A 19,224-nucleotide genomic window follows, 5' to 3' on the forward strand; every position below is an offset into this window, starting at 1 on the left:
TCTTGCCTGGGGCCCGGTAGCCTCTAGGCTCGCCACTGTGTGTGGTGCGTGTTGCTGCGTCGTGCAGTGAGAGTGTGGAGGCGGTGGAGGAGCTGTGCATCTTTAAAGCCACTAATCCTGCTGACTGCTGTCCTCAATCTGTGCCTGGTCGAGCCGGTGGCAGGACGCGCACACGCTCCGCTCCTCTGCGACTCCAACGGCAACAAAACAACCGCGGTTGCAAAGTTGTTTCCCCTCTGATTTGATTCGCTCGTCCGGGAAGTAAAAGACGATCGTTGGACTGAGTTAATCCGATTCCCCCGAGGGATCTGGAATATCTGCTGGCACCGCGATGAGCGCAGCGGAAAACTCAGAGGCGGACTCCAACAAGCTTGAGAGCGTGATCCAGGTGAGGCGCAGCGGCTCTTCCTCTGGCTCCTATCGCATATTTACTGTACGAGCTGCCTGGTGTTCAATGTGACACATCCATCTGCGTGCGTGTTGGAGGACGGTGTTGTGTCCACTACGCAGCACTTTTGGAGCAGTGTGGCACCCCCTGGTCTTGTGGCACTTCATCACAATCAACAGAATCTTTCACTTCATTCTTGTCATTGCCTGTGTCTCAAGCTATACATTCATACTTTCATTATTAAAAGTATGTATGTCATTATTGTGTCTCGTCCTGTTTGGTCTCAAGGATTCATGTGTGTTTTCTGTTCACAGAGGCTGGAGGAGAGTGTTCTGTCTGAGGAGAAGCGTCTGACGGTCCGGGGCCCTTCGCCTGATGCTCCCGCTACATGTCTGCCAGCACGAGTACGACAGATCGTCACACAGAACCTCAGTGATAGCTGTGAGTGGCCACAGTCTGCTTATGTGTTATCAAATTAAAGATGAGACCCCTCTCTTTGCCTAAACAGGGTCTCTTTCTCTGTGTCCTCTCCACAGCGGGGGCCATGTCCTCGGTCATGTCCCTCCAGGAGGAGAACCGAGTGCTGCAGGGAGAGCTGGGGAGGCTGGAGGATCTGCTGGCACACAGCAGGGCAGACCGAGATGAGCTCGCTATCAAGTACGGTGCAATAAGTGAGAGGGTAAGGCAACACACCAGGACAACGGCAACAGTAGAGACGTGAGCTGCAGTAAGCTGGATAAAAACAAAGCTCGGAGAGACATTAGATATGATGGTGAACAATGTCCTTATCAAGTATCCTGATTTTCAACCGTGATCTGACCCCTGACATCATCTGCACTCTTTGTATAAATGGTTAGACCTCAAACATTTGAAAATCCTTCATGTTAAATACCGTCAACCTAAAGGGGCTGTGATATCTTCCTTTTTTCCAACTGTTGGGGTTTCTTTGTGTGAGGTCTGCCGGTCTCCCAGGTGATGGGGGCTGGAATGAGCTGAAGTGGAATGTTGCCATGGTGTCTGTTACCCTGGGCAACTGTAAACAGGGGCTTGAGTGGTGGGGGGGGGGGGGGGGGGGGGGGGTTCAATGTGGCTTTTTGGGTTACACATTAATAAAGAAAACTCACGTCCCAAAAACCAGAAGGCAGCTCTGATTAAAGTAGGTTCACTGTCAGATAAAATGGCTCCTTCACCAAACTCTATTGGTTCTTATATATCAATGCTAAACAGATTTTCAGTCTGTGGAGTTGAGGAGGGGTCTTCGGAGCAATGTTTGAGAAGCTCTAAATCCAGTAGCTTGTACGTGTTCTCTGCAACATGGTGAGGTCTTATCTCCAGCCTTACCTCATTCATTTCAATAAGAGTGAATAACAGTGAGTGACTGGAACCAGGTGTGGTGTGAAACTCACAGATTAAATGATTAGATTTGGGTGATCAAAGGTCAAAGGTCAAATCATGTTTTTGGCCACATGAACATCACATCTTTCCTCAAATATTGTCCAGGTGTCACTTCATCAAACATCACCCTCTGCCTCTCACCTTCGCTTAAACCCTCAGCTGGAACAGGCGCTACGCTTCGACACGGGAGAGGGCGACCACAGTTCCCCCGACTGCCGCAGCCTGGCTCAGCAGAACGTGGATCTACGCAGACGGCTGGACGAGGAGCAAGCTTCCTACAAGCGGAAACTCACCGCGTACCAGGAGGGTCAGCAGAGGCAGGCGCAGCTGGTGCAGAAGTTACAGGCCAAGGTAGGATTGTTTCACACTTGCCCTTTAACTGTGACGTGGTCAGTGATGCGTGAGTTAGGATACAGATTTCTGTGCTGTGTCTGCAGGTACTTCAGTACAAAAAGAGATGTGGAGATCTGGAGCAGACGCTGCAGGACAAGTCCTCAGAGCTCCACAATGTGAGTTTACTTTCTATCCTTGAGGAAACCAACTTTTATCCACACGACCATTGACCCCTCACATGTTTTCTCATGTAGAGTCCCAATGACACGTCAAACGGTCGCCATCAGGAAGAATCAGGCAGCAACCTGGAAGATGCTCTAATCTGTCTGGAGGAAGAACAACAGAGGTGACAACTAACCCCCCCAAAAAGCTTAGAAATGTTTTATTGTAAGTAAGTGACTGCTGACAGGACAGGCGCACTTCAGGGTCCAATCAGGTTTCAGTGGCCCCACCCCTGGATCCGCCTCCGATCCGAAGATGTGCAGGCTTTAATAAAACTATAAACCATGTTCCCAAATTCATACATACATTTGAATATACTTTAAAAGTAATTCTGGAACTCTGATATTCCTTCATATCTGTCTTTCTTTACATGGGTCTTCGATTTGAGAGAAACGTCAAAACATCCTGTTGTTTTCTCCGACTCTCTGAAGCTGTAAACTGCGCACTCAGTGCTTCCTTTGTGTTTCGTTTTGTTGTCAGGAGCAGCAGTTTGTCTGCAGTGAATGCGATGCTGAGGGAGCAGTTGGAGCAGGCGGGTTTGGCCAATGAGGCTCTCAGCCAGGACATCCGCAGGCTCACTGCTGATTGGACGAAAGCCAGAGAGGAGCTGGAACAAAAGGAGTCCGACTGGAGGAGAGAAGAAGAGGTGGGAGAAGGATGCCGTAAACTGTGAAACATTTAAACGAGCATCAAGGAGAACGTGAAGTCTGGATGGTTGATTTGTGTTTTCCCTCCTCTCTTCCTCTCAGTCTTTCCACAGTTATTTCACCAGTGAGCACAGTCGTTTGCTGATGGTGTGGCGTCAGGTGGTTGGGTTCAGGAGGCACGTCTGTGAAATGAAGAGCGCCACTGAGAGGTTAAGATAAGCAATGTGCACGTCCATGTTGTTTGTATTTTGGGAGCTGAGCACATTCACATTTCAAGTTTTCCTCCCTCCCCTTCCTTCTCCCTTTAATCTCAGGGACTTGTCGGAAATGCGAAACGAGCTGGCCCGGGTCTCCCACTCTGCTCAGGTGTCCTGTGCAGGTGTGTCCGCCTCGCTGCACTGCCGAGAGGGAGGGGCAGCTCTGGCTCTGGAGGGAGAGAAGGCTCTCAGGGTTCAGCTGGAGCAGCAGCTGAGAGAGCGACTGACGGAGATGATGAATGTTCAGACCAGGACAGACACAGAGAGGAGTGAGCTCAATACCAAGTCAGTACCATTGTTATTAAGTTTCCACGGAAAAGTCCCATCCATTGTCTCCATAAACAATGTCAGGTAATTTACTGTTCAAGAGTGAAACCGGCTCAGTTACATCATCAGTGCAAAAGATGAATTTGTGTGTTAGAAATGATCTGGTTCTTTAGAGAAGATGAAGCCTGGGTACATGAAAAGAGTTATACATATATATTAAATTGCACATACTCATAGATATCAGGAAAAGGACATGTTTAAGTTTTACTTAAAATATCATATTTTTGTTTTGTTGTATTTGCCTTTTCTTTTTCTTTATACTGATTTCGTATAAAGTTTGTCAAACTGTTAAATATCAAGACTCAATTACATTTCTTTGTCGTAAGGATTTGATAACAGCGTCTTAGGGATCATTGGCTTCTTTTATATGTACATCGGCTGATTTCCCACCGAATGTTTTGTTTCATGTTTGTCGATCAGGTTGTCGGATTGTGTGCGAGAGGCGGAGAGACTAAAGGGCCAAATGGAGGAGAGAGAGAGAGACGTGGTCAAGCTGACGAGGAGGCTGGAGGTGAGGGGGCGATCACAATTGATTGTAGTGGTCACTTGCATTAAACCTTCTCCTTCAGGTCACCATTTTTCCTGAACTTTCCTGCAGGAGCAGAGTGGTCATGATGAGACTGACATGCAGATGATGAGAGCTCACACTGAAATGTTGTTGGAGACACTGCAAGACATTGCACAGGTAACAAGCTGCACACACCTGCACACACACTCACACCATCACGATGCCAAATCCTCATTTGAGTTGTCTTTTCAAGACGGTTTTGTCAGACGGAGAGTCATCATCTGAAGCGGACCAGGACAACTCTATGGCTCCTCTGCTGGTCTTGATGCGCGGCTCGTCCTCTCACCGCTCCTCCTCCTCCAGGAGGTCGTCCTCCCCCTCTCGTCTTTCCCTGCTGGCTGCTCCCACAGAGGCAGCGCTGTCTGCTCTGCGCTCTGCACTCACAAACAAGTTGCTCCAGCTGCAGGTGACAAGTACATTTCTACACTCCTCTGTCTGATTTAGGACCACTCACACACACACACACACACACACACACACACACACACACACACACACACACGAACACACACACACATACACACGCACACACACACACACATACACACAGTGCTTATTTCCTTATTACTCAGAGAAATTACAAAGATACTTTATTCATTGTATGCCAGTGTTTAAATTTGAAGACGCAGAGCACAGCCTTAACAAGACCACACATATGCATGTTTGCAGGATGTCCGAGGGCGTCTCGTCTCAGCCCAGTCCTCCATACAACAGTTAAGAAAGCAGCTTTCAGAGGCAGATGGGACTAAAAGAGACACAGAACAGAGAAACAAAACTCTGCAGAGAGAGAAGGATGCTGCTCAGAGAGAGCGGGAGACCACACAGAGAGAAAAGGAGCGTCTGAAGCAGGAGAGAGACACGCTGGCCAGGTTCAAACTCAGTCTCATCACATTTAACAAGTTTTCTCCTGATCCTTGAGTTACACTTACTCTACAATGTGTTCTCCAACATGCATCTCGCAGTGATAAGGTTAACTTGGAGAAAAGCGTCCAGGCGGCACAGAGCAGCAACCAGATGCTGCAGATGGAGTGCGAGAAGCTGCAGCTGACGGGGGCGTCCACGCAGCGAGAGCGTGATCACGAGAGGGAGGAGAAGGAGGCCGCCATTCAGGAGAGAGACCGTGTGAAGGCAGAGACTCAGAGGATGTAAGTAGGGTAATATACAGTGATTGAGTGAATGCGATGTAGACACTAATCCACAGTCTAGTCTGGTGCAGCCAACACACAAACACTAAACACACACGTAGTCACAGGGAGACATCAAGACGTTGTGTATCAGCTTACGAAGCAGGAAGTCTCCGTCTGTCGATACTCGAACCTCATTAACCAACATCCACTTTTGAAAAGATCGGATATATATCCTGTATTCTAAAGCACCACGACTGCTCCTCTGACAGACGCCCGACAAAAGTGGTTGGACTTTTTGGACAAAGTTATTTCCTAAGAAAATACCTGAATAAAATACTGAGTTTTTTAATACTTTATTTACAATTTTCAGAGACATAACAAAGTGTTGACAAGACATAATAGAAATTCACAAACAAAAACAAAACATAGGGTAAAAAAACACACCAAAAACAAACAACAAAATAAAAACAAGCTGCCAGACAGATTACTCAATTACATATATGGTCTCATTTGTATTTCTAATCTTCTGTCTAATTCTTGCAATAGTAGCCTTCAAACTAGAATAGCACTCTGGAGCGTGGATTCCGCAGTCCCTTTGTGAAACCAATTTTAAATTAACTAGATCCAGATTTTTATTTAAATTTCAGACTCACTCATAAATATCTATCACTTTAAGTTACGTTTTTTAAAATCAACGAGTTATTCTCTGAGAAATCAATGACATTTTTGAAAAAAGCTTTATACCGCAATGATACAAAAAGTGAAATATAATTGAACAAACAAAACCCAGATGAAAACACAGCCTCCTTGGCTCAGGCATTGAAGTTTTGTTATAGTTCTCTATTTGCATTGGTTTGATACAGACAGAAGCTGTGGGATCAGAGCGAGATTCGAGCATCCGCTCAGCGTGCAGAGTTGTCTGCAGTGAAGGAAACTCACCAGCAGGGGGAGGTTGAGAGGCAGCTGCTGGAGAGAGAGAAAGCCCAACTTTCTGAGGCACTCGCCAAAGTGAGAAACAGTTGAATCATTGAGTGTTTTCTGGTTTGATTTAGTGTGTTTGTATTTTGTGTTGTTTTGACCTCTGTGACGTCCCTGTCCCTCCAGACTGAGAGCTGTAATGCAGAGCTCTCTCTGCTCCTGAACAAGCTGCAGTCTGAGGCCGCAGCTCTCAGAGACTCTCTGGCCAAAATGGGCCACATGAATGAGAGTCTGGTCCAGGAAAAAACTGAACTGAACACTTGCATATTACAGGTGAGGGAACTTCAGGGACCTGGAAATGAATGTGTGTGTGTATCAGCTGACTTTTTTTTACACTCTAAGAATTAGACATCATTGTTGGAAAGTTACAAAAATCCTCAGATGCAGCCATCCCCTAGATCAGGGTCACAGAGTCAAATCCTTATTAAATCATCCAGTCTTAAACCTTTACATTAAATGTTTCCAACAGAAAAACAGTTAAACATTCAGAACTCAGCTGCCTCATCAGGACCGAATGAGATTTGATATTCTTGTCATAAGACTCAAGACTCCAAATTCTAATATCTTACATGAAAATTTCCTTTTTCCTGAGTCCTTCCCTTTTCAGACCACATACAAGACAAATTAAGGAAAGACAATACACGACAAGATGATCCTTTATTAGTCCCACTATGGGGACATTTTCCATGTTAAAGCGGCAAAGGGGATATTAAAAGTTTGAACATTAGTAAAGACACAATTCCAGACAAGAATATAGAAAAAAAAGAAAAAAGAAAAAGAGCACTAGCTAAAAAAACCTGAAACATAGAAATATTGTGATAATTGGGAAATATTCAAAAAAGATCAGAAAATTGTTTGTTAATACAGGATCTCATTGCTCATAGTAAAAAGCTTTCAGGACCTCTAATGTAAACATCTCACTCTCGCCTCTGTCTCAAAGATGGACGAGGAGAGGACCCTCCTGCAGGCTCAGAAACGGCAGGCGGAGCAGGACAAGTTGACCATCAGGGACGAGCTGGTGCGATTGGAGCAGGACCGGCTGGAGCTGGACTCCACACGCATCACTCTGCAGCACTCGCTGCAGGACACTGAGCTGAGCCGGGTTGGAATGGAGGCAGAGCTACAGAGTCTCAGGGCTGAGAGACTTAAGCTGCAGGAGAAAGTCACCCAGGTACATAACAGAATATATAACACCATCATTTAAAGGTTAAAGGTGTCCTGAAAACATTTCAGCAAAAGCTGTCAGTAATGCAACTGCAAGTTATGAGCCTATTTAAGTCACGATTTGGTCACATAGATGATTTGACTTCTTTTATAGATACTTTTAATGCAGCCGAATTTGTCTGTTTTGTGATTTGTTCCACTCACTTTGTTATCAGCTCTGTGGCGAGGTGACCTCTCTGGGGTCAGAGTTAAGTCTCTCCAGAGGAGAGGGCCAGAGGAGCGAGGTGGCGTTGGAGGAGGTCGGGCGCGGTCGGGCAGAGCTGGCCCGAGACAAAGCGTCTCTCGTGGTTCAGCTGACGGCGTCTGAGAGAGAAAACACGGTGCTGTCGGAGGAGCTGGCTGCTTACAGGTGTGTGTCGTTGTTTGTCCTCAACACATCCGCTGTCACACGTGTGGGTGGCTTTGTGTAGAGCTTTGTGTTTGCGCAACCCTGCAGGTCGGAACGTGAGTCCCTGGAGACGAGTCTGTTCGAGGTGCAGCAGCAGCTTGTCCAGGTGGAGTCTCGCAGAGAGCAGCTGGAGACAGAGAACCAAACCCTGCGAGTCCGCTCTGAAACTGCCGCTGGTGAGTGACGGGGGAGACAGCACGTAAAACCCAAAGAGAGATGAGGATTGTATGAATAAAACAGAGGAGAGAAAACTGAAGATATTTATATAATGAGAAAGCCAGTTGGTGAGTGATGTGATACACTGTGGTTGAATTGTGTTTCCCTCTGTTTGGTTTTTCTTGGATGTGATTTCCAGCTGAACTGTGGCATCTCCGCTCAGAGGGGGAGAATATGTTGACACAGACGGAGCGGGAGAAACAGGCTCTGACTCAGTCTCTAAATGCTGCACAGCTGGAGGCCCAGCAGGCGTTACGCAAGGCCATCTCTGAACACCAGGGGGAGGTGGAGAGGCTGGTCTCAGAAAAGGTCAGAAGTGGCTCAGTGTGGTTCTTTAAGAGCCATTCGTGAATCCATTCTGCATCTGGAATCAGGCTGTTCTATGCTGACGACTCTTTAATCCGTGCTCGATCTCTTCTCTTGGCCGCTCTGCTTCACAGGAAATCTTGCGGCAATGCCTGCTGGTGGAGCACGAGGTCGCGCTGAGGAAGCTCCGGCAGGAGACGGAGGAACATCTCCACCGAGCGCAGAGGGAACGAGAGGAGCTGCAGGAGGAACTGAGGAGTCTCCAGCATGACAGAGACCAGAGTCTGCTGCAGGCCGAGACTGAGAAACAACAGGTCTGATCCGACTCCAGCCCTGAGGGACTCCAGTAGAGCTAGATTCCTATTTGGATAGGCACCAAATTGCACACACTCATAGATATCACTCCCCTACATATCCCTTATTTTTTCATCAGGATCCATGACTTATTCCCTGGGACATTGGTGACAATGTGGAAAAACACTCTGTCTCGCAGTATTAAAGAAAGTGATAATAAAAATCCTGGATCCTCCTTTGACCTTTATTTATGCCGAAATTCAATGGTTTCTTTCTTGACCAAGAGTCATGGGAATCTGTATAGTTGTTTAATCCTGCTGAAAAAGGAACAAATAAACAAACTGAAAACAGAACCTCCTTGAATTAGGTAATCAAGTGGAATCCTAATCTCATGATCAACAATGTCAGTGTGTTTGTAGATGAAAACAATGGATGAGTTTGATAAAGGTTTTAAACATTCCATCTGGACTTGTCTTGTTATTTAATGCGGTGTAGAAACAGTGAGGATCACCCCGGGAACTTCTGCTATGAGTTCCATCTCTTTGTGAACCAGACTTCTTCTCTCTCCCCAGGCTCTTTCTCTGAAGGAGGCAGAGAAGAGTGTTTTGTCTGACAGGGTGAGCAGTCTGCAGGTGGAGCTGTCAGCTGCATCCCTGGAGGCTGAGAAGATGTCCAGAGAGGCGATGCATTACAAAGAGCAGGAGCAGGTGATGGCGCTTCTTCCTGTCTCCGTATTTATCTTCTGTTAACGTTGAATAAGACAAACACATAAGACAGATTGACTGAGTAAACTCTGTGTTTTAAGAATTTTTTTGTTCTGTGTTCTGCAGGTCAGAGTCGGCGCTCTGACCACTGAGCTGCTGCAGCTTCGCTCTCAGCTGGAAGACGCAGCCTGTGATCACCAACGTCAGCTCCAGAGTGTACGAGAGACTTGTATCGACCTTCAGTCACGTGCTGATGTTGCTCTCAAAGAGGTAGATGAGCCTGCACTGGACAGAAAAGAACAGTTATTCATGATATATGCATCATGAGAAAAATGCCTTCTCATAATAGCCAATCTCAATACTTAATAAACCTTGTAAACATATATTTTTTAAAACTGATCACTTCATCCTTCGCTTTTGATGATATTTACAAGAAAATATTTTGAGATATAAACCATGTGAAACCTCTGTGGTGGATGTACTGACTGTATTTATCATATCGATAACTAAAAGATTTTTTTTATCTGATACTTAATCCCTCCAGTTGGACCAGTGCAGAGCTTCTTTCACAGCGACCGAGGAGAGTAGAGACCAGCTGAGGAGGGACGTGATGGACACCGAGCGCCATCTCAACCAAACTCAGGACGCAGCAGAAAGCCACAGGAGAGAGAGTATGGAGCTGCGACGCAACCTCAGTGATGTCAGCAAGGAGCGGGACACTCTCAGCCAATCAAACACCCAGCTGAGAGAAAGTCTGCGAGGTGCGGAAACCGAGAGAATCAGGTAAACAGTTGAAAGAATGGGAAAGGCCGTTGGACAAAAATACAGGTATGTTAGCGTCAGTGTGTTTAAGTAAGTGTGTGTTTGTGTGTTTGTCAGTGTGAAGCGACAGTGTGAGGAGAAGGAGCAGAGGCTCGCTGTGCTGGAGGAGAACTTCTCATCCGCTCAGAAGGAGGTGGCCGAGCTACGCAGCTGCCTGAGGGAAGTTGAGAGGTCACGACTCGAGGCTCGGAGAGAACTCCAGGAGCTCCGCAGACAGGTCTGCCACGCCGCCACATTACACGCTCGAGACTATGTGGTCATTTTGTAATCAGTTTAATCATTCAGTCAGTTAAAGTTAAATCACTGTGACGTTTTCAGTTGTTTTCTGGGTAGAGTGACGTCGCTGTGATTTTTGCTTTTCTCGGCTGCAGCTGAAGGTCCTGGACATGGAGAAGGAGCAGAAAGGGATGGAGGTGGCCGAGCTGCAGACTCGTCTGTCAGTGGAGGAGCAACGAGATGAGGAGAGAGTGAAAGATGTTTTCCTCCTCAAACAGAAGTTGATTGAAGCTGAAGCAGCAAGAGAATCTCTAAAAAAAGAGGTGAGGGTGAGGAGGGGGAGGGGGGAAAGAATTAAAATATTTACAGTCATTAATAACTGTCTTCACTGTCAAAAGACACCTGTTGTTCACCCGATCGTACGTTGGTACGGACGTCTCAAGTTCGCCTTGAGGGAATTTCCACAATGTTGATAAAGAAACGTTTAGTTGGACTCAAGGATGAATTGAATAGATTTTGGGGGTAGAAGATGAAGGGTCAAGCTCACTGTGACTTTACAAGACATGTTTGTGGTCTTATAAACATCTTATCTTAAGAGCACCGAGAGAGAATCTTTTTGAATTGGAGACTCACAGATTGACTGAATAGATTTAGTTGGCCTAAGGTCCCTGTGGACTATAGACTGAAGCTGCACTGGTAGGTGGAGGTCTACAACCGCAGTGTGGTAATTCTAGCTCTTGTTATTTGTCGCTGTAGCTTTCCCTGATTCAAAAGCGCCTGGTGGAGTCTGAGTCTGGCTGGCGATTCTGCGAGAGGGAGCTGAGCGCTCAGCTGCAGGAGGCACGTGGCTGTGAGAAGAAGCTCCAGGATGAATCTAAGAACCTGTCGCTGCGCGCTCAGACGGCCCAAGACTCTACTGCTCAGTCCAGCCTGCAGCTGAGCGAGGCCCAGGGCCGCCTGGCCGCCACAGAGGCCGAGCTGACCAGGGCCGAGGCTGGGAGGAGGGACCTGGAGTTTCGTCTCCACAGCCTCCAGTCGGCACTGACGCGAACGCTGGGCATCGGAGCAGGTGGCAGAGGGGGGGCGGGGGCGGAGCCCGGGGGGGAGCTCCATGTCACCCTGCAACATATCACGCCACCACAGCATCTCACCCCTGCGCTCCTCACTCTCACCTCCTAAAGGTAAGAATGATTTTTTTTTTATCCCACCCTGTGATACCTTAGATTATCGAATACTTTATTAACATCTGCAATATGCAGTAAATAAAGGGCAAATTCAATTTGAATACAAAGAAACTGGATAGTGTAGCAAGGCATGATGGGTTTAAGGATTCCTCTCCAAACTAAGCCTACAAATTATTTAACACAAACAAACAAGATTAAAAAATCTCAACATTTCAAAACAACAATGGGATTTTGCAACAGAACATATAATTGACCTATAATATAAAATAGAAAAATCTAAGTATTGCAGGCCTGTCTTCAAGAGAAACCTCTTTAGTTTCTTCATAATCCCTTCTTTTTTTTAAGAGATTGTTTAGAAACATGACAGACTCCACTAAATCACAGCTCTCTTGTTAGGTGACTTAACCGGACCCCTCCTTCCCTCCTGTGGATGTTCAAGCATACAAACGAACAGCATTTGATTGCAATTCTTCTGGTTTAATTTTCACAGAATTTCACGTGAGCACCCCTGACAACACTTTAGGCTCAGCGGCTGTGTCTCCTGAGAGAGGGGAAACACCGCTGCCTCTCCTTCAGCCCGAGCTGGACCCCGACACACTGCGAAGTGGTCTGAGAGAGTTCCTCCAGGAACTGCGAGACACACAGAGGGAGCGGGTACAAGAGCTGCACAATACACACACACAGACACACACTCAGTTTTTCTTTTGTTTGTATGATTCAAGTCTTTGTTTCTGGCTGATTTTGAAGGATGATGCTCGATGCCAGCAGGGGGCCCTGCAGCGGGAGCTGGAGGAGCTCACGCGGGAAAGAGTCTCTGCTCAGAGTCGTCTGACTCAGCTACAAAACACTTTACAAGAATACCAAGAAGGTACATCCATGCACATCCATCTAGATAGATTATATACTCTATATTAAAAATGGATGAGACGTCAACATTTCCTCCCATCGTACAAACGTGAAGCTAGTTATTCATTGTTATCTAAAGTTGATAGATAGATAGACACATCTTAACTTGAAACTAAACTAATGGCTAGTGCCGACACTTGTAATGATGTGTGTTAATGTTTGTGGCTATAGGGAGGCGTGGTCTGGATGAGCGTTTGACCACGACACAGATGTTACTCCAGCAGCAGGAGGAGACAGTGAGGAGAGGAGACAGAGAGAGGAGAGCTCTCAGCGACCGGGTGAAGGACTTGGAGCGAATGCTGCAGGCGTCTGAGACGGACAAAAAACACACACAGGTACACACGCGTTTGTGCTCTTGTGAGCACGTATGTAAACTTTGAGACGCTCAGCAGTGGCCGATGATGTCATGATCGCCATATGGCAACACTCAACAGCAGAAGCAGAGAGTGTCAGGGAATGTAATAACAACAGATGCCTCACACACAGTGTCACACCTCTCGCGGTGTCTCATGTCAGCTCGCCATATGTCTGTCTTAATGCCAACACCTCTCGTAATAATTCACCTTCTGGACCAGAGGGGAAACAGGGACACAGAGTCAGCGTGAGGCTCTCACAGTGGATACAAATAAAGGAATCTGTCTTTAAAATATACTCCGACCTCCCTCAATCACTGCAGGATCAGCTGAATAAGCAGCGCGCTGTTGAGATGCGTCTGGAGGCCGAGAGGAAGCGTCTGCGGGAGGCTCTGGAGGCGGCTGAAGCTCGCGCCACCAGGGTGGAGCTGGGGAGGCGCAGTCTTGAGGGGGAGCTGCAGAGACTCAAGCTGAGTCTGGGAGACAGGGAGGCAGAGAGCCAGGCCTCCCAGGACCGACATGACTCTCTACTCAAACAGGTACAACCAGTGATCTGTTTATGGAAACAGTTGGAGATGTGTTTATGCGTCAGTGCTAGTGTCCTTCATCCATCCTATTCTTTTGAACACAATATTTTTACAACACTTTGGGGGAATTTCCGCTAATGTTGTACAAAATGTTTAGTTGAACTCGAAGAAGGACTGATTACATGTTAGATGTCAAAGGTCACTGTGACCTTTTGTGCCTTGCCTTGTGATCATGATTACTCAGTTAAAAACCTCAAGGGAATCCTTTCAAATTTTTTGCAAATGTTCACTTGGACTCACAGATGAAGTTATACAATTTTGGTGACTGAAGGTCAAAGGTTAAAGTCACAAAACACAGTTTTTGCCTCTTAAACATGATATCAAGTCATCCTTAAGGGAATTACTTCACATTTTGACTCGAAGATGAATTGATTGGATTCCAGGATTCCAGTGGTCAAGGGTCACAGTATGTAGTCTGAAGCTGCCCCGGTTGGTAGAGGAATTGCATTAATTTGAATTGGATTCAAACGGCAGGTGGCGGAGGGAGACGCCCAGGTGTCTCTGCTACAGAGAGAGGTGGACAGGCTGAGTCAGGCTCTGCTCAAAGCTCAGGAAGTTGAATCTTTAGTCCGAGAGAAGAACATCTCTCTGAACCAGAACCATCAGGAGGCGGCGGCCGCTCAGAGCAGCACACAGAGTCGAATGGTCGCTCTGCAGAAGACACTGAGTATGGCCGAACAGGACAAAACACTTCTACAGGTGAGCGACACATTAGGGAAAAACGTCCAGACACAATGAGGATGAGAATTGAACGGTTATGTGATGATCGCTCTGTGCCACTAAGGAACGAATGGATGAAGTCCGGGCCTCATATGGTGAGGCGAGGAGGAACGTGGCCACCCTCACTGAGCGCGTGCAGAGCCTGCACAGTGAGCTGAACCAGAGTGAGATGAGACGGGAGGAGCTGGAGGCTGAGCTCAGCAACGCTCAAGAGGTGAAGATTCTCTCAAAACCAACATCTGCTCAGATTAAACCTTCAGCACATGACCTACGATTCAGAGTGCAACTGCTGCTTCTACTGTCCCTCTTGACGCCATTGTGTGTGTCCTCCCTCCGTCAGGCTCTGCGTCAGCGCTCCGCCGCCCTGGTGGAGGCGCAGCGCAGCGCCCAGTCAGCTCAGACAGAGCGGGTGGCTGTGGAGGAGAGACTGCGTGGGCTGCAGCGAGCGGTCGCCATGCTGGAGACGGAGAAGAAGGACGCTGAGAGACAGGCTGTGAGGCTGGAGAAGGACAAGAACGCCCTGAGGAGCACCCTGGATAAGGTCAGCAGATCTTCACAAAGAAACCTTTGTGATATCAAAGTCCATGAACTTTCTGGAAACATGTCGGAATGTTACGCATTTTTGCCTCTTTGAAAATACATTCCAAAGCTTATGTGAGTATGTGATAGTCTCTGAAAACATAAATAAGATATAAGTGAGGTGGAGATCATCAGTTTTTACAAATATAATATAATAATAATAATAAACTGTATATATTTAGCACTTGGAACAAGTGAAAACAGAAGAAGGGAAATTAAAACTCGCAATAAAATAAACAATAGAGCTGCAACAAATAACCAATTGTTTGATTATTCGATTAATTCAAGTTTTGCACTTCTGTTTAGACAAAACACATTTTAATGACATGCTTTCGGATGTTATGATGTGTTTATCATATTTTTCTCATTTTTTATTGATAATCCACCCAAAACAAATGTATACTACTATATATCATGTGGGAAAGAAGAATTTAAATCAGGTTCCACCGCTTTTTTTTGCTCAGGATCTCAATTTTTTTTCTGTTCTGTGATTAGGTTGAACGTCAGAAGCTGAAGACGGAGGAAGGCAGCATGAGACTGTCTGCAGAGAGAAGTCGCTTGGATCGCTCTCTGAACACGACTGAGCAGGAGCTGCAGGAAGCACAGCAACAGATACTGATGCTGCAGGTGGGGAGCACACACCGATCCTCACCACACTAACTTACTGGTGTTCAGTGGTGTCAGATGATGTACATGGTTATTGAGAGCGGGGGGGGGCTGAGATCTGATCACAATTGGTCACAGGAGACACATTCAGGGCGTAGCTTGATACCAGGTGTGAACAGATGAACTGAACGCTGACCACTTGTGATGGGATGTCTCAGGACGCATGTTAACATGAGGTGTGGACGGGGCCATAGTGACAGCTGGTCCAGCTGTTGCTTCACACCTCAGCTGGAGGTGTGAGCTCGTGCACATCCTGGAGTCCGTCACCTTTTACTGAAGGACAAAGCCAAACATGTTTTACTCTGAAGAAAACTGACTGTTTTTGTGGTATATTTATATATTTTTCCTTTTCTAACAAGGCCGCCACACAGCATACTGTTCACGCTGTGAAAGACTTGCTTTAGTAACCCAGGGCTTAGTTTGCATGATGAAGGGTTTCATGAGTTTAACATTACAGCTCAGCCACACCAGATATATTAAGTTTATCAAATTTTTTTTAGCTATTTAATCCTCATAAAGTTTCCGTAGATTTAAACACGAAACTTCGAAGTGTCAAGTGACGTCAAAGTGACTTTAAAGAAAACTACTTTGTACATGTGCTTCCTGTTAGACATCAGACATTAGCAGTCCGGACTTGTTTTTCTGTTATTCTTCATTTCTGCATCACTCATTCTTTTTACTGCTGGAAACACACTTCCTGGAGTTCACACCAAAAACGAATAAGTTCTACCAAAGCAGTTAGTGAGATGTTTCTGGGGAGGCTTCATTTTTGGTTCTAACTTATAAAGACGCTTCTTTTAAGTACCAAAGACATGCTCTAAACAAGCAGATAAATAAAGCTAGAGTGGGTTTCATAAGAATGTAGAGACAATCGTTAAGGTTGTTTATTTCAGACTGACTGTACATCTCTCCTTACACAGTGTTACTCAGAATGCAGGAGAATTTATCGAGTGAAGCAAAAATTCACAAACGCTCAAGTATGTGCTGCAGGGTCAATATGATCTGATTATAAAAAAGTAGCATATTAAAATCACAAAACCTCATAGTATGTATTTGTCTCAAAATGTGCACTTGGATCTTTTTTTATTTCTCACAAAGAGATGATGATTTGAACTAAAGTAAATCATCAATATGTGAGGAAAAACAAATAGAAAGAGGTGGAGGATTTTAACCTGAAATCTGAAAACAACATTCATATCACACATTCTGTTTGGCCTCGTTCAGACCAATAAAAAGCCCAGTTTTAAGTTGTAGCAGAAAAAAACCCCAATAGATTTATGACGGCTCTCTTTTCTTTCGTTTTGATGAATCAATATACTGAACAAATAAACTCTCCAAAGTCCTTTTTCAATTCAAATAAACAATATCAAGTCACCGTGAGAATCAGCTTTACCTCAATGTGAGCAGCAGAAGTATGATCTCAATGTTCCCTATAGGTAGGTCATAGCACAGTTGTCAAATTACATCTAATGTTTTTATGGTGACATTTACATTGCTCCAGAAAGACTTAAGTTTGGTGAAACTCCAAAAAAGTGAACTGAGTTAGACGCCTATAGCAGCCAAACTCTGCTCAGTGTTTCAACTTCTTTTGTATAAACTGTTCTAGTTTTCACTTTCCTGCCAAACTTTCTACAATTTTCCTTCTATGTGTGTGTGTGTGTGTGATGAGTAGACTCAGCTGGCTGAGATGGAGCAGTCGCACAGTCTCTGTGAGAGTTTGGGGAGGCAGCGTGAAGAGGCCCAGCGGGAGGCAGAGAGACTGAGGACGGGCTTCAGGGACATCGAGCGCACTCTGGGCACCAGAGAGCGATCTCACCGACACCGGGTCAAAGGCCTGGAGGAGCAGGTACAGACACACAGGCTCGGGTCTCAAGGGTTTGAAGTTGGACTTTTCTCATTCCCTGCTTCAATATGTGATCACAATTACATGATCAGAGTAAAACCTTTCTAATTGTGTTTTTTTTTTAAGTAGAGAAGCAGTCAAAGGCTGATAGTCCACATATAAACTAGACTGTGTATAAAGATGGACGATTCCTCACATACAACACATAGTAAAGTAGTTTCAAATCATGTAAATAATGACAACATACTGAACTAGAATGGCACTCAACAGCATACCTCAACAGTCCCAACAGTCCATTCAAATTGAATCAAGCTGCAACAAATTACACACACTCATGTTATCTGCAGCTAAGAGAGAACCTTGTTCACAGCCTTCTGGAGCCCTTTTCTTACCCATCCAATCTAAATGACTGAGATTGGAAATGTCAAATTTGCATTTTGTCGCCCACTGTTTATCCTGCAGGTCTCCACCCTGAAGGAGCAGCTGCAGCAGGAGATTAAACAGCGGCCACCTTCTCTCACTTCGTCCTTACCATCGACCTTAAACTGAGATTCAGCTTAAACCCAGAATCACCAGCCGTCCAGGGAAAATCTACATCCATCATGAGTCTGAAAGCAATATTCACCCATGGAAACACACAGAGTGTTCACATGTTCTAACTCTACTGTTAAAAAATATATGTTGTACTGTGTGACTTTGAAATGAAGACTAGTCTGAATTCGATGGCGTTACCTTACATTAAAAACACTAAACTCAAACTGTAGGACTGCCGCACACGACAGGCGAGGGAGTGATGGGATTCAGCAGCTGTGCTCAAAATGCCAGCAGCCTGCTGATTACTGGCAAGCATCTACATTTGATCCTTGCCCAACATCTTCCCAAAAACGTCCTGCTCTCACTCAAGACAAAAGAAACCCGAATCACTGCAGGATTCTCCTCCAGACACAATCTGGATGTGGTGCAGGACAGAAACTCTGCCAGTTTGGCCTCCATTCCTCCACATATTAGCAGCGGAGAACATAGAAAGAGGGAAGAAAGGTCTTCACTGTGTGCGAGTGCCAGGAAACTAAACAATTGACCATAATGAAGGAACTACACCATATTTTTTCTTAGAAACCGACACAGATTTGACTGATTATATGAATAGTCTATTTTATAACTGAGAAATGGGCCAGAGGCTGTGAAGTGCGGCAGTGGGAGGGTTTACTTACAGTATTTGTGTTTTTATTAGTTATTACTAGTTTTATTAAGTGTAAATTCTTTTATTTTTACCGACCGTATGTAGGACACTGATGATTAATAAGAGAAATTGTTGGGACAGTATTCATAAAGCTTTAGGGGGAAAAACTCACTGTGTGCATCATTCTTGTCTTTCAGAAATACTGAGTAGGAATGAAATGAAGAGTATTTGGGCCGCTTAAATATTAAAGAATCTATGATTTCAAGAATAAAGTCTTAATATTACAAAAAGAAATCCTTAATTTTTGGTTTCATGTCATTTCAGAGGGGGAAGATCAGCCTCTTATCTGCTTTAGATAGAGGAATGTGGAGTATCTTGTTAAGTTATTCTTTAGTACAAGTTTCACAAATATTAAAATGCTTAATACTTTTTTTCAACAGTACCAGGTTAGCATTAGTGTCAGGAGGGAGGAAGGTTTGTTCAAGGAACTGTCTGTTCTGAAGAAAGAACCACAAGACTTGGAGAAAGTTTTCAAAGAGATAAAAAAAAATCTTAAAATATCATGACTTAAAATATTTCCTGTACTGATATATCTACCATTACTACCGACTATTATTTCCAAGATGTTATTATAAAACCCGGATAAAATACAAATACACCCACATTTATAGATCTTGAATTAAGTCAACACGAATGCACATATTTTTTGCATTGTTTATTCTGTAAATTCAAGCAAATTATTTAAAGGCTGATACTGATATGGCTTTGAAAGGCTCATATCTGCTGATGTTTAT

At 45.2% G+C, this 19,224-nt stretch overlaps 1 protein-coding gene across 1 annotated transcript; it reads left to right on the top strand.

Moving 5' to 3' along the window:
• The first annotated feature begins 331 nt into the window (after positions 1-331).
• Positions 332-18,695, top strand: LOC128451346 (rootletin-like). The gene is given in 38 exon segments (XM_053435146.1): positions 332-388; positions 703-829; positions 925-1,067; positions 1,943-2,134; positions 2,221-2,292; positions 2,371-2,462; positions 2,819-2,984; positions 3,088-3,194; positions 3,300-3,527; positions 3,990-4,080; positions 4,168-4,254; positions 4,331-4,543; positions 4,807-5,006; positions 5,100-5,282; positions 6,128-6,272; positions 6,369-6,515; positions 7,183-7,413; positions 7,622-7,815; positions 7,903-8,030; positions 8,210-8,379; positions 8,511-8,690; positions 9,243-9,377; positions 9,501-9,644; positions 9,919-10,157; positions 10,254-10,413; positions 10,568-10,735; positions 11,169-11,489; positions 11,491-11,593; positions 12,087-12,250; positions 12,344-12,464; positions 12,674-12,837; positions 13,179-13,394; positions 13,917-14,141; positions 14,227-14,376; positions 14,503-14,703; positions 15,237-15,368; positions 17,080-17,253; positions 17,713-18,695. Coding segments are annotated over 38 exon segments (6,057 nt in total). The 3' UTR covers positions 17,800-18,695.
• The last annotated feature ends 529 nt before the right edge of the window (positions 18,696-19,224 follow it).

The sequence above is a fragment of the Pleuronectes platessa genome, chromosome 2 (assembly GCF_947347685.1).
Source record: "Pleuronectes platessa chromosome 2, fPlePla1.1, whole genome shotgun sequence".
Taxonomy (NCBI): Eukaryota; Metazoa; Chordata; class Actinopteri; order Pleuronectiformes; family Pleuronectidae; genus Pleuronectes; species Pleuronectes platessa.